The sequence below is a fragment of the Capra hircus genome, chromosome 16 (assembly GCF_001704415.2).
Source record: "Capra hircus breed San Clemente chromosome 16, ASM170441v1, whole genome shotgun sequence".
Lineage (NCBI taxonomy): Eukaryota > Metazoa > Chordata > Mammalia > Artiodactyla > Bovidae > Capra > Capra hircus.
This window is the reverse complement of record NC_030823.1, coordinates 18,339,519-18,354,975: the sequence shown is the minus strand read 5'-3', so window position 1 is coordinate 18,354,975 and position 15,457 is coordinate 18,339,519. Positions and strand designations below refer to the sequence as shown.

Sequence of the window (15,457 nt, the reverse complement as noted above, 5' to 3'; positions counted from 1 at the left end):
TCAGGAGATTTATTCTTTTTAAATATTTCTGAATTCGGTTTGCTTATGCTTTATTCAGAATTTTTTGCATTATGTATATGAGTGTGACTGGTCTTTAATTTTTCTTTCTCATATTCTTCTGTCTGTTTTATATTCTCCCTCCTTCTCCCACTCCCCACCTGTCTTTCTCACACACGTTCTCTTTTGGCTATAACTACCTCATACAATAAATTGGGAAATAGTCTTATTCCAATGGTAAGAATGTTTGTAAAAACTGGAATTATAGTTTCCCATATGTGTGGCATAACTGATTTGCACAACTGTCTGAGCCTACTGTTTTCCTTATGGGAAGAAATTTAAGGATAGACTGTAATAGAACTATTCATGTTAAAAAATAAAAGCAAAACTTTATTCTTTTTTATTGAAGCATAATTTGCACAAAGAGCACAAATCTTAACTGTAATACTTGATGAACTTCAAAAACTGTATCCATCTGTGTGACCACCACCTGTATTGAGATGAAGACATTTCCAGCCCTCCTGCTGCCTTCCTTGAATCCTTTCCCATTTCTTCTTCTGTTTTAAAGAGAGCATTATGTTGACCTCTTTCACAGCAGATTAGCTTTGATTCTCTTTGACTTCATATGAATGGAATCATTCTAGTATGTTCTTGGGGTGTTTACCTTATTTCACTCATGATCAATTCTGTGAGATTTTCCGTGTTGTTTCTTGTAGCAGTAGTTCACTTTTCTTTCATTGATCTTTCACCTTCCAGTGTGTGAATATATACCATAATCTGTCTGTTCTGCAGTTGATGGAATGTGTTGTTTCCAACTGTTTCTTCTTGACTCTAAGTTGGAAATATTTTAAGGAACTTACTCAATTTTCCTAAGAACTCAAGTTCCTCATAAAATTGTCTACAACATTTTCTTATTTTGTAATTACATTGGACCCTCTGTTTTCATATCTAATATTACTTACACATCCACCATTTTTCTTTTTCTAGGTTAGTTATGCCATAAGTTAGTTAATTTTAATAGAAAAATCCATGAATGCTAAAAAACCCCAAGGGTACCCCTTGATTTTGCCCATCTTCAAGACCTAAGCCTCAAGGGCTTGAAAAACCAAGTTTATTATAGTGAACTTTTCCATAATAATGAGTATCAATTTACTAATAGTTGACTAACTAAAATATCATTTTTTGAACTGTTTTAGAAGAAGGAAATGCGGATTCTAAGATGTCTTGACCATTGGAAAAAGAAATTGCTTTCAACTCTCTATGGTAGATTACAAGATGGTCTCAAGTTCTTTCTGTTCTGTTATGTGTGCCCCCTTGCAATGTGACTGTCCTTTGAAGAGTGGAGTCAGTTTCATAGCCCTTGAATCTGGGCTTGGTCATGTGACTTCCTCTGTCAATGGAACATTAACAAATATGGTATAAGCAAATGCCTGAGTAGTACTTGTACATTAGGATCTCCCAGCTTATGTTGCTGGGCACTTTTCTGCTACTATCAGAACGAGCTTAGGTTAGACTCTCACAAGTGTCAAACCAACTGCTAGATGACAGAGTAAGGCCAAATCAGAGTATCCAGCCCCAGCTACGCTAGTTCAGAGCAGAACTACCCAGTGAATCCACAAAAATATGAGAAAGTAATAGCACATAGTTCTTTGTATTTAACTAAACTTTCCTTCTGCCACTCTTGCTTTTGCTTTTTTCCTGTCTCTCTAAGTCCCATCTAGTGGTGGTAAGAATGCCAGTGCCCAAACCAGCTACCAGATGTGTCTTCGGATTGATAGTACTGAGTTGCAGAAGCTGAGGGATATGTCAACCCACTGTCTGTCTTTGCAAATCACAGGCAGAGTTTCTGAATGTGGAGCAGAGTCACTAATCTTAGATCATCCAAATTGAGTCATGACTTCCTACTACAAAACATCCGTTGTTGTGTGGTAGATGATTTCTCATCCCCTGAACAGTGACCCAAAAAACGCACTCTGAATTACCACAATTAAAAATTAGTTAATCCTTGGATTCATAAGGCATAAAGAGAAACTAGCCGTTGACTAACATGTTCTAAGACAAACATTGGTTGCATGTTTTGTTGAGGTGTGAATAATCCATTTGTCTACATTACTGTGTCCTTTATTTCCAAACATTTTTCCAGGTGTTCAGAAGTTCTTACATGTTAGTGGATTTTACAGTGACATTTGTTTTTTGATTCAAAAAAATTGCCCTTGAAAGATTATACTAATCAACAAGACAGAGAATAGGATAATTTGACAAAAGGTAAAGATTTCCTCTGGAATCACCTAGAAGTTCTGATTGATAAAGCTGATATTTAAATGAGTTGTGTTTAAGTCTCTGGGAAGGGAAATTTGAGAGACAGTATTTTGAATTCGTCTCTCACTGCCTTACTAACAAGGAATGCCAAACAACCACATCTTTCATTTTTAAACATTTCTCTAAATATGATAGCATATAGAAAATAAAAGTGCAATTGGCTAGTTGTTTCCCAAATAAGCTTTCCATTTTTAAGACAATGGAGGGGTAGTAGTTGCTTTAGGCTATTTCTCATTTAGGATGAGATACCTCAGATGGTTGAAGAGGGCTTTGGATGTAATAACACTACATAAAATTGACATCAACCATGCATTCATAAATACACACATATTCATATCTAATCAAGCAGCTAAAAAGTCAGCAGTCCTGTTGCTTCTGTAGTTTAATTAAAGCTTCTGATCCTTCAAATGTACAATTTAGAAATCACATCAGATGCTGTTCATACATTTAGAAGAGGGTGTTCTGGGGTGAAGAACACGGTGACCATTGAATGGGCAACAGAAACTGTATGAATGCAACAAGCTTTTAGAGCATCGGTACATTTGTTGCTCAGGAAAAAGAGCTCTAGAAATTCTTATGTTACTGTCTGATAGTGGCAGATCATTTTGATGACATGGCTAAAAGGATTGAGGTGCATAAAAGTGGGGGAAAGGGGAGGGGCAAAAAAGGGATTAGAGGATAAGGTGCGCTGCTACTTTAAAATTATGCATGCCTGGCTGCATCCTTGTCCCTCCCACTGCTTGAGGCACTTGCTGAAGGCTTGCGGAGTTCAGTTCCAGGTGGGCCAGCCAGCAGACTGCGCTCTGAGTTTCAGGTAACCAAGCGTTTGCTGCGCAGAATCCCTGACTTGGGCACCCAAGTCTTCCTTGCAGTCGTCCTTCTGCTGTGGCCTATTTGCTGAGACTTTCTGGGGGTTACCCTAGTGTTGCCAGGCAACCAGGGGCAGCGGTCCTGGGAAGAGCCATTTGTCACACTAAGGGGCCTGGTTGAAATGCAATAGAGAAATGGTAACTAAGCTTATTTATCAATACAATTACTAACACAGTATTAGGGGTCCATATGTAACCTACAAATAGTCATATGAGGAAATGCACAAGCGTTTGCTAAAGACTAAGGCATAGGACGGACAGATGGTGTTGGGTTTCTAATCAGCTTTACCGTGAGCTTAAAGTTGCCGCACATGCTGGGATGAGAGGGGAAGGCCCAAAGTGCTTTGCCAGCTTTATTCGGGACATCTGCAGGTTGGCTCTGCGTTAACTGCATCCCGTGTGTGTAAAGGAAATCTATACAGTTCTTTATCTTGTGAAGGAGAGTGGATGCTGCTAATTCCCTGAGGTGGAGTAGCAATCTGAAATTGCTGTGTGGGGAAATATATTAATAAAATATACGTGCATATGTGTGTATCAAACTGGCTGTCCTGTGGACTTTTTCCAGTGCTTGATTTGCCCAATGAAGATAGGTACCAATGAGTGTTTTGCTATAAACAGTGTACTAAAGAATGTTTTTAAGAAGTTTAATAATGTTTCTTAGGGACTCAGAATCCTCATGCTTAGACTGCACCTAAAGTTTTAAAGACACAGCAGATTTTTCTTGACACTCTACTTTTGATTCCCAGACACCAGCTGCTACTCATGTCTTCGCCATCACCACGGAAGCCTCTGGTGTTTCCCCCGTGTGAAACCACGTCTGCAGTTTCCCGAAAATGGATTTATCTCAACGTTACTTAAAGCACCCCGCGATAAAGTGCTGCTGGCCAGTGCCCTCGGCCTTCCGACTTATTTAGGAACACCTGAATCAGAGGAGAATGCTTTTGAGTCAACATGAATTGCCTGGCTCTTTCTCTGGGCTTCAGCCTCTTGTTTCCAGTCCCTGAAACATGGCTCTTTGCCTACTTTGCTTCCATCTCGTGGGCTGACTCTCAGGGCCTGTTCCCAAGGCTGGAGAACGTGGCAGCTTTCAAGAAGGTTTCGGTGGTGCCAACCCAAGCGACGTGCGGAATCCCAGCCCAAAGCACTTTCTGTCAGAGCTCTGCCACACCCGAGGGCCTTCGGGTCTGTCCTCAGCGGCTCTGCGTTCAGGATTGCCCTTACCGGTCATCGCCCCCCACCTACACCAACCTCTTCTCAGCAGGCCTCAGGGGTTGCATCATTAGAGACCAGCGTGACCTGAGTCCCAACTCCCATAACCATACTGCAAGTTTCATTTTTGGAAATCACCAGAGTTGCTTTGCCTCTCCTCCTGCTTCCAGGCTGGCGGCATCATTTACTCTAGCTGTGTGGTTGAAACTTGAGCAAGGAGGTGTAATGTAAGTAGCAGAGGGAGTGTAAGCTTTCCTAGCGTCCTGCAAAGTCAAGGGTATTGCAACTTGAATTCCAACCTAGAAACGAAGGCACTTTGGAATTTAGGCTAACTGCAGACCAGCTCCTACATGAGGCTTTTCTGGTCAACTTCATTGGACCAAATATTTTTTTCCCTAAATTCAAAGTGCTTTCCCCTTTCCATGAATGAAGTGAACCCTCAAGAGTATGTTAAAATAATTTCATGGCAGGCAGACATGCTTATACCTGGCTCATTTCTTCCCTGCACCGCGCCCCCCCCCCCCCACCCCCCCGCCCAGTAGTTTAGCTAAACCTTTAGTCTTAGTTTTCAGAGGCTCAGCCAGGCTCACTGTGAGTTGTAAGGCATGGGGACTAGTAATAATGTATACTTTCAAGGTCTTGGTCTAGGCTTGTATAAGCAACCTGCCTTTACTAGAGTATACAATTGTCATTAGGCAGTGAACTCTCTGAGTGCTGGGGACTGTTTCTGCATTCTTGTTTCCCTAGGAAGACTTGTTTGTTTAACTCATTGTGAAAGATGTTCAATAATAAGTTGAACAAATGAATGACACCTCATGTCTGAAAAGAGATCGCTTTTAGCCCTTTGCTTCCAGGTGTTTTTATCCATTAGGAAATATATAGAAAAGCATAAAAGATTCTCAAGAGTTCATGCCATTGAACCCATCAGAAATGCCTTTGGTGAATTTGGTGTGAGGCTTTGTTAACAATTTTTGGTTATTTTTAATAATCACCTGATTTTCATTCTGTAATAGTTTCTAAAATGGATATCCAATGTTTTCCTTAAGTGTTTAGAGCCAATCTGGAAATGAAAATAAATAGGACAGTTTTGAGACTTTTTTTTTGCTTATCTTTCTTCTTCTCATAGAGCTTCTGGCTCTTCCCCTTGTGATGTTTTCTTTGTATGAGGATGTTGGCCAAGTATCTAAAAACTCATGAAACAAACCAGAAAAGTCTTATCATCGCATAAGCAAATAAGACTTAAATATCTTATGATGTTTAGTTTTAATTTGCCAAGTGAAAGTTGGCATTTTTTCATTTTCTTTTATTTGAAGTGAAAATCATCTGAAACCATTACCTCTGTTTCTGTATGTACCCTAAAAAAAACCCCCTGTTTTCTTACTGTTTGAAATGTCAGTAAATCAACTTATTTAGTTTATGTAACTAATGTCCAAAGAGTCTTAAAATATTGTCTCTTGACAAATACGGCTAGGATGAAGTTATTTTTTCTAAATTTTTCCAGGGGATATGGCTCTACAAAATTCATCTTCTGTTGGTATCATTTTGTATAAATAAGACAGAGGAACATTTATGGAGGAAGTAGCACATGGTTTACGGTTTAGAGAGTTCCAAGCATCAAGGTCATTTCCATTCTCAAAACTAAAATACCTGTGGGAATTGGGGAATTTCGCAGTGTTTGTACTAGATAAGTAAAACAAACAAAACATGGATTATCCAATTATTGTTTATCCAGGAGCAAAATAAATCCAGTTCCTAAATATTTTGCTACCTGCCTTCCTCTCACATTCATTATCTACCAAAGCAAGTATGTTTACAAGCAAACAAAATAGCAAGGAAGATAATCAATAACATATTAAGAAATGCATTTTCAGTAAGCTTGGGGAAATAAGCCTGCATTTGGCAAATACATTCTTGAGTAATGGTCAAATTCTAACTTGTAGATTTAAACTCAAGAAAAATGAATGGAGGCAATCTCTTCTTGGATTGTTTAAGACATAGAAGTGAAGAATAGAGAGAAACTTTAATTCCAGTGACTGAGAAATATCCACCTGCTAGAGAGTTGAATCACAATAGAATTTTCATAAAATCATATCTCTGCTTTATATAAAATCTGTATGTCAACTAAACCTATTTGCCCAATATAAAATACATTTTTCATAACTTGATCACCAAATGTATGTGCAAAATAGAATTAAACAGTGAGAGTGAAATAGCAACTGTTAAGTATTCTCTGATCATATCATCACCTCTCAACTCTCAGAAAGAATGCAAATGAGGAGGAATGATTTGTGAGAGAAATGTGTCCTTTAAGGAAAGTTTTAAAAACATATTTAGCAATAGTTCTGGGTTGGCCCAATCTTACCTTTGCTTCTTTGATTCTTCATACTCAGATCAATAACTCATCATTTTTTGGGGGGAGGGGGAGGATCTACTATATACCAGGCTATGCTGCTATTGTCAGACAACTCATGATTGAATAGGAAGACAGATGGATGGGTGTTACTTCCAAAGCACAATAAGTGAGCAGCAAGGAAGGCCTCTTAACCTTGAGAAGGTTGGGTTCCAGGATCAGACATTATCTTGGAGGTGTCTGAGCTGAGTAAGAGGCAAATGGGTGAAGGAAGGAGCCCAGACTCCTCTGGGACTTGATGGTCTTCTCCGCCTTGGGACATACCACCTCCCTGAGTTCTTGGCTGTGAGACGCAGGCTGATGAGCATCTTTAATAGCTAGTTACTTGGAGGAGATATTTGTGCTTAATGTTCATGATATTTCTCTTTAAATATCAGGTTTGGGGGACTAATCTCCTTAGGAGATTCTTCTCTCTTCTGTAAAAGTTGAACTGCTAGATTGAAATGTAATTGGAAATGGGCTCAAGTTCATATCTGTTTCTTCTCAGTGGGTACAGAGTGGCTAAGGCACATGCAATGATATAATTTGTATAAAATAAAATCACTTATACTAAACATAAATCAGTAGAGAATATAGAAAACATAAAACATGTCTCTTTAAAGGGATGAGAAAATAGTGCTGTTGTAATCAGGATATAAGTTATTTTAAAAAATAACATTATTTGATAACTGGCCTTAGAGTTAATTTTTGGAAGATTCTTCTATTTTATCAAAATATTTCACTGTAGTTTTAGAAGATTCCATGACCTTTTACCCCAGGTTATTACCATGATCTCAGTGCCCCAGTTGGGCTTTGTGGTCATGGCGAGCTGGGCAGTCATCTTACAGACACTGGCTTTGGCTTCTGGCCAGTTGATGATGAGCTAAATAAAGACTATAGTTGTCCATTCTCCATTTCATCATGGGAATTAAATAGAGCGATTCTGACTTCAGGGCTAGCAGTTTAGAGCCTTCTATGGACACTAAACTATCTTTACATTAAAAAAAAAAAAAGAGGAGGAGAAAATGATTTGCTCTGGTGGCTCAATAGCCAAGCAGAATGTGGTGTATTGTGCCGCTTCCTATAAAAGAAATGGCAGAGGAACTAATGAGCCAATAGGCTAAATATTGGTTTTGCAGGATGATTCAACCACTTCAGCTGCCATCATGAATCTCTAATAAAGGGAGTGAAGGTTCTAGCAGATGTACTGTAAATAAGAATTTTATCTTTATTGAAATTAAAGGGCCTCTTAATTGAAGGAAGCTGGCCTGAATATGATTACCTTCAGGTACTTGTTCATTGTGACCTTTGATTAGAGTTTGGGATCTGTTGCACCGCCATCACTGGACAATGTCATAGCCTGTCTTTTGGTTGGCAACTGACCTTTTCTCTTTTCTGGTTGTTTCCCAAGGTGTGTTATAGAAAAAACAGTGGATGGGCAGATTGTATTCAAACTTACAATATCTGAGAAAGAGACCATGTTTTATTACCGCACAGTAAATGGTTTGCAGCCTCCAATAAAAGTAATGACACTGGGGAGAATTCTTGTGAAGAAATGGATTCATCTTAGTGTGCAGGTGAGTAAAATAAAAAATATTTAACATTTGGTTAAGCACAAGGATCCATCTTCCTTTTTTTTCTTTAAATGGCATCTTCCCATAAGATGTGAAGCACTACTTTTCAGATCTTAACTATTTCTAAGTGACAACTAAAGGAAAACAATATTTAAATGACCTAACGATGTATCTTTTGAAATGTCAGTATTTCCCCCTCAAAATTGCGGTGAAAATGTCCACAGGTGCGTAGGACAGTCCCATTTGGAGTAATATCCTCAGGATTTGCTTAGTATATTTTATTTTGTTTAAAAATGTGTAACAGCCCTTTTGCTGTCTAGTACTAATTTTAATAGTCATGCAGTATTAAGACCTTGGCCTGGATTTTACAGCTGTCTTTTCTAGGCAGTCTCTGATGATATGAATGCAATTTGACTGTTGCATTTAAAATGCTGACCTTAGAACTAATGACCTTTACACATCAGGCACTCAAAAGGTGTTATATGATTACTTTAGTTGTCAACAACTCTTTGTGTTTGCCTTAGAAGTTGCTAAAGGCTGAGATAACTGTGAGATGGCTGCTATTTTATAGTTCTTGGGAATAGACAGTTTCTTCTTTGGTTTCTTTAGGGCTCTGGAAGGGTCCAGTGCAGTCTAAAGTCACCCTTGCCTTCAGAGGTACTGTGTACCATAGTTGCCATTATATGGTCTCATGTTGTTCAGTTAGGCTCTGCAACCTCCTGAACTTAGCCCACCAGACTCCCCTGTTCTCCACTATCTCCTGGAGTTTGCTCAAATTCATGTCCATTGAGCTGGTGATGCTGTCTAACCATCTCATCCTCTGCTGTCCCCTTCTCCTTTTGCCTTCAATCTTTCCCAGCATCAGGGTCTTTTCCAATGAGTCAGTCCTTCGCATCAGGTGGCCAAAGTATTGGAGCATCAGCGTGAGTATGCTCTCACAGGTGCACCCCAGTGTGGTCCATGCCAATGCCATTTGCACTAGAGGACATTTGTAGCCTTGTGTACTTCATGAAAATCTTTCATTTATTACATTCCCCCAACTCTGAAGCAGGTAGACTTCCTTATGTTACTACCATGGTTCTTGGCTTCTTTAATAGAAATTGATTAGAGGCCAGACAAATAATTCAGGCAAGCCTTTACTGGGTCCCCTGCTGTAGTGGGGTGGGGGCGGGGGGGGGGGTCGCAAAAACAAGGAAGTTTCCCTTGCTCGCTCTTTGAGGTGAGGTGCAAGCTGATTCCTTATATGTGGTGAGAACAGGAACAGGTCCAGGGTCAGACCAGAGAGATGACTTAGGTGGTCTGCTACCTCTTTGGTGATGCTATGTGCATGGGACATGTGCAGTACTCTGATTTTGGTCTCGGCTCTTCAGAAGTGGCGCGTGGGTTTTTTCATCTTCTCTTATTGTCCATAATTTGCCCCAACTGAACATGTACACAGTTATTTTTAGTCTTTTATAGTTTCTTGTATTTTGTTGCTCCAGGAGACATTTGTCCAGGGTTTGATCCCTGGGTTGGGAAGATCCCCTGGCAAAGGGAAAAGCTACCCACTCCAGTATTCTGGCCTGGAGAATTCCATGGACTATATAGTCCATGGGGTCACAGAGAGTCAGATACAACTGAGCAACTTTCACTCATTCACTCAAGCACTGCTGCAAGGGGTCCCAGGTTCCACTTCAAGTGTCTTGAGAATTGTTATTTGGATTTTAAAGTCTATTTCAGTGTAGATACTATTATTGAGGATTTAAATACACTTTAAACATATCTTTGTTTAGTCTGATTGTAACTGTGAAATTCCTCTATGCATGTGCACTGCATTGCATTAAAAGCCTTAAAAAGGACACTTAAAAATAGAAATGCAGAGAGGTGATTGAATGCAGAGGAAATGATTAATTTCCATAGGAGGGTATTGGCAAAGTGATCTTCAATAAGCACGTTAGGCTTATCTACCCTGCTTTTTGGTGGATATGAGTTTAGCAAATTCAGTTGGCAGGGAGCAGGGTTTCTATGCCACCAGGGTTGAAAGGACCTGCAAAAAGGTAGGTCACATCTAATATCTATTGCAATGATGGATTCAGTCTGTCTATGCTTGCCTCTCATTTATTCAATGGTTAGCAGATACAAGGCTTATTATATATCTTGTCCATTCTGACTGCTGTCAGTGTACCAGAACCAGAATTGGGTTATAAAAATATGGAAATAGAAACCACTGAATAAGTGGACTCCACAAAAGATATCGAATGAGTATATTTATTTGTTGCACAGTTTTGTATCAGTAATGATGAACAAATGCTTTTTACTTGCCTTTATTTTGCCTTACCTGTGAAACTGTGCCATGTTTTGGCAGGCAATAGTACATTAAAAGCTTTACAAAGAAAGTTTAAAAATCTAAAAGTGAAGAGATAACCATGACTGAATTACTCCCCTAGGAGTCAGATGCTCTTAGAGTGCCTATTGAAATCAGCATTATCATTTCAATACATGTCAAATATGAGTCACTTCCTAGTTTAGGCAAAATTTCTTTATAAATCTTTAAATCCTTGTCTTCTTTAAAGAAAGGCTAAAGTACTTATGATTTAATGAGACACCTTTATTTCATAACTATTTGACTATCAAGAGAAAACTTGTCCTTTCCAATTTGTGCTCTTCTTTTATTTATTTATTTTTATGTGAGTTTTTTTTTTTTAAATCCCTATTCTACTTTTTACATTAAAACTACAGAACAAAACAGTCATAAAGCAGGAAAATCATGCAGACTGGATTTTAATCATCTGGTATTTATTGATAGATATGGGGATACCCAGCATTTTGGAGATCTGTATTCATTCAAATAATAATTAAAGAGCAATTATTTAAACTGGAGATCTGCATAGCGTTCCTTTAAATTGGACACAAGTCTGAATACATTTGGGCTTCCCTGGTGGCTCATACAGTAAAGAACCTGCCTGCAATGCAGGAGGCCTGAGTTTGATCCCTGGATCAGAAAGATCCCCTGGAGAAGGGAATGGCTACCCACTCCAGTATTCTTGCTTCGAGAATTCCATGGGCAGAGGAGCCTGGCAGGGTTGCAAAGAGTTGGACATGCCTGAGCAATTAACACCTTCAACTTTTCACTTCTGATATATTTAAGATATTAAGATACTTATAAAGTTATAGATGCTTATTAAAGAAGGTACTCATTCCTAAAAAGTGATACAAAAAGAAGTGCGAAGAATAACAGGTAAGGAGAAGAGAAATCTGACTCAGGTAATGCTACTCTGTAGTCTTAACAAATATGCTTAGCTCAGTTTTCTTATGTGATAAGAGGATTGGACTAGATGTGCAAAACAAGGCTTCCTGGAATTCTTTGTTGAAAAGAAGTGTGGGAAGCTGTTAATTTGTGTAGGGTTGTCTGGACAGACATGGTTAAGTGACATAGCCAGCTCCTCAAGTGATGCTTGGGTTTATGCTTTTTCCCCTGCTTCACCCTGCGGTCTGTAATTTACACAGCAATGTTTTTGGTAGACTTCTTGGCCAAGATATGGACAAGTGCAACTTGTAACTCTTTCACTATTTAACTGCAAAGAATATATTTTAAACGTGAAATGTAACTTATTCTCTGTTGCTTTATTATCCAGTGCATCCAAATTCTGTTTAATTTGGGGATCAGGGCCTTTGTCATGCTGGGCATAGGACAGAACACATATTTGATAATCTGGCTTAGTCAAGTTTAAAATTGCAAGTCTATAGTTAATGTATATATGTATGTCTTTACTCATCCTCCAATATGGCCACAATCAATTCATTTACATGGTATGTGCATGTGTGTGTGTGTGTTGTGTGTCTATAAAACTAAAATACCTTTACTCATAGGTTTGGCTCAGAAACCAGAATTTAACTTACATAGACATAGTGACATAAAATTAATTAACCGATCTGGCCTTATACCTTACCTCAGAGAGTTCACTTAGTGTCAGCTTTCCATCAGTAAAATCAGAATTCTAATTTCCCAAATCTAAAAAAAAGAAATGAGTTTTAAATAATTAAATCCCTGGGCCAAAAAAATGGTGCTAGGATGAGTCAGACATTCCAAATTTTGGAGGTCTATTTTCCTAAACAAAAAAAATGCCTGATATTACTGTAATGGATCTAACAGCTTTTATTCAAGAAATAGCATTTTGAAGCTTCAACCTGTTGGAAAATGATTAGTTTTTAAATTAATATTCATTCAGGGACTTGAATCTGACATGATTGCCAATTTAAATTTTACTTTGGGGTTTAATATATTGGCTATTTCAAATTATATCAAGCTGAAATTCGTTATGTCATATTTTTTGTACTAAAACTGGAAAAAAATCAATTCAGACTTTTTATTATCAAATGGGGAACACTGATAACATTAGCAGATTTTTTAAAGCTTCGTTTTCATATTGTATCAGCATGTTATGGTTATTTTAAGAGATCTCTTTGGATTTTCTTTTTTTTTTAAGTTTTAAAATATGTAAAAGGATTTTACTTCGGCAGTTTGTTAGGGCTTGGTGAGTAAAGCAGCTTGGAAGGATATTGACATTCTGTTGTATATCATTTAAAAGTAAAACCTCAGAGTTTCCTATGAAAACAGTTTTCCCCTAAATAGTTCTACATGTTTTATAAGACCAATAGCATCAAAGAATCATTAGTAACCCTTTAATAATTATGCTGAAATGTAGTAGTATTCTATAATTAGAAGCTGATGAAATACTGCAAGTGTGGAAACAAGAATTGGTTTAGCAATGAGTTTTTCACGACATCTATGCTATTTTGAGGACTCCTTGAAACACTGACAAGTCAAGAGCCACAGATGGTCCTAGCTACAATAATGTGAAAAAGAGCAGTTCTAATCTAATACAGAGAAGGAAAAAAAAAAAAATACATGGGTAAATAAAGTTTCAGGGATCAATAGATGAAGAATAGGGGTTTCATAATCATAGTTTGTTCATGAAATATGTTCTTTTGATTTATGTATTCAATCTGAAAAAGGGAAACTATTGATGGCTCTGGAGAAAAATAAAATGCAATTTAACCAACATTTGTTAGAATAGATAAACCAACTCTCTCAATTAATCTCTGGAGTGTATGCCCATGTGCACACTGTATAAAGGTATTTCCATGTCTCTATTGATTGAGGAGTATAAACTGTCCTTGCAACCTCATGGAAGCTTCTTCATTCATTTCAGGAAGCTCTGTGTACTGGGATTCTCCTGGGAGCACCACCTCAACTCCTACCACAAGAGAATCTCAATCCATAGGATTCCTTTAATACTTTTTATTGCTTTAAACTGTAATTATTTACATGTATATGAAAGCCTTCTGTTGGTGTCTAGTCAGTCGAAGATTACCCAAGTTAGGGGAAGAGTTTGTCACTTGAAACAAATTAAAGATCAATAGAATTTAACAAAGCTTTTCAGAATAGTCAGTTAAAAATGATGATAATAAAAGCTGTGATTATTGAGCCTAGTTCGTTGTACTGGATTAAAAAAAGAGCCTTGCCAAGGTTAAATTTCCTGCCTGAATTTAAAATCAAGTTTTCCTGACCTTTACGTAAAAAATAATAAATTGCTATGAACCTAGATCACTGTAAAGACAAGAAGTACTTGTATCAGAAGTACAAAGAGTATCAGAATTCTCTAAACGTCCCCTTGACAAAAACCAAGAGCTGAAAAGACATATTTGCAAAGTAAATATAAATTAATTTTCATACATGTTTGTACATATTTGTAATGTCAATGTTTATAATGCTTCACATATTTACATGATTTGCACAAATAATTAAAATCAACATTTTTTTATGATTATACTCTCATTGATACAGGTGGCTTAATGCGTAAAATAATTTTATGTTATGTTCTCAGTATCTCTATGGTTTATAACAGTCAGGAAAGACCATGTTGGGCTAAAGAAAGAATATTCTACTTAGCCTTCCCTGGTCACCTGATCCATGACATACAGAACCAAGCCCTGTAGCAATACAGTAAAAATAAGAAGGCAGAATTTTTACCACTTGATTAGAAAAAGGTAAAACCTTCCAAGTAAAAATTAATTTTTCTCTTTGCATGGGACTTTAAAATATCATATTTAGTAAAAAGGCAAAGTTCAATTCTTGATATCTTACTCAAAAATTGTGCAACCCTAGGAAACTGATGTAACGCCTTGAAATGTTAGATACCCACAACAATTGGGAGCAAAGATAAACCGAGCCTATTTAAATTCTACCATAAATGTGACATGTAAAGAAAAAAATGTCTGATGAAGTAGTGATACTTTACAGTCTGCTGTGATGGAACTTACAGTTTATTAGAAAGAAAAGACAAATAATCACGCCAATGAAAGCCAAATTATGACTTTGATAAGATCTATGGGATCATCTGAAGGACAATTTGATCAGATCTCTGAAGTCAAGAAAGGCTTACTTTGAGGAAATTGTATTAGATGTGTGTATTAGTTTTCTGGGCTTTCCCTAAAAACCACACACTGGGTAGCTTAAAACAACAAAAGTGTATTCTTTTTCAGTAGAAGTTTGAAATCAAGGTATCTGCAAGACCATGCTCTGAAATCTACAGAGGGGCAGCCTTACTTGCTGCTCTCGTGTTTGCCAGCAGTCCTTTGTTTTTAGACGTATTGCTCTCATCTCTGCCTCCAACATAACATGACCGTCTTCTCCATTGTGTGTCAGTGTCTGCTCTTTTTATAAGAACACCAGTCATGCTGGGTTCGCATTCATCCTAAGTCAGTATGACTTCATCGTAACTGGATTGTATACACAAAAACTATTCCCAAATAAGGCCATGTTAACAGGCACAGGGATTAGGACTTCAAGCTGTCTTTTTGGGATTGTCACAATTTAACTGATAGTATGTATTCAAAAGAACTGAACTAGGTAACCTGAGTAGAGAAGAACATTCCATACATGCGTAGCACATGGTGCAAATGCCTTTTGGTAAAAGGGACCCTGTTGCATTCAGTTCAGTCCAGTTCAGTCGCTCAGTCGTGTCCGACTCTTTGCAACCCCATGAATCGCAGTATGCCAGGCCTCCCTGTCCATCACCAACTCCCGGAGTTCACTCAGACTCACGTCCATCAAGTCG

General features: G+C 37.9%; 1 protein-coding gene across 1 annotated transcript in view; it reads left to right on the top strand.

Moving 5' to 3' along the window:
* Positions 3,141-15,457, top strand: part of USH2A (usherin) — a 935,662-nt gene continuing 923,345 nt past the window's right edge. Inside the window, exons 1-3 of the mRNA XM_005690572.2 lie at positions 3,141-3,323; positions 3,932-4,621; positions 8,195-8,360. Of these exons, the coding sequence (XP_005690629.2) occupies positions 4,137-4,621; positions 8,195-8,360 (651 nt within the window). The 5' untranslated portion in view covers positions 3,141-3,323; positions 3,932-4,136. The remainder of the gene's footprint in view (positions 3,324-3,931; positions 4,622-8,194; positions 8,361-15,457) is intronic.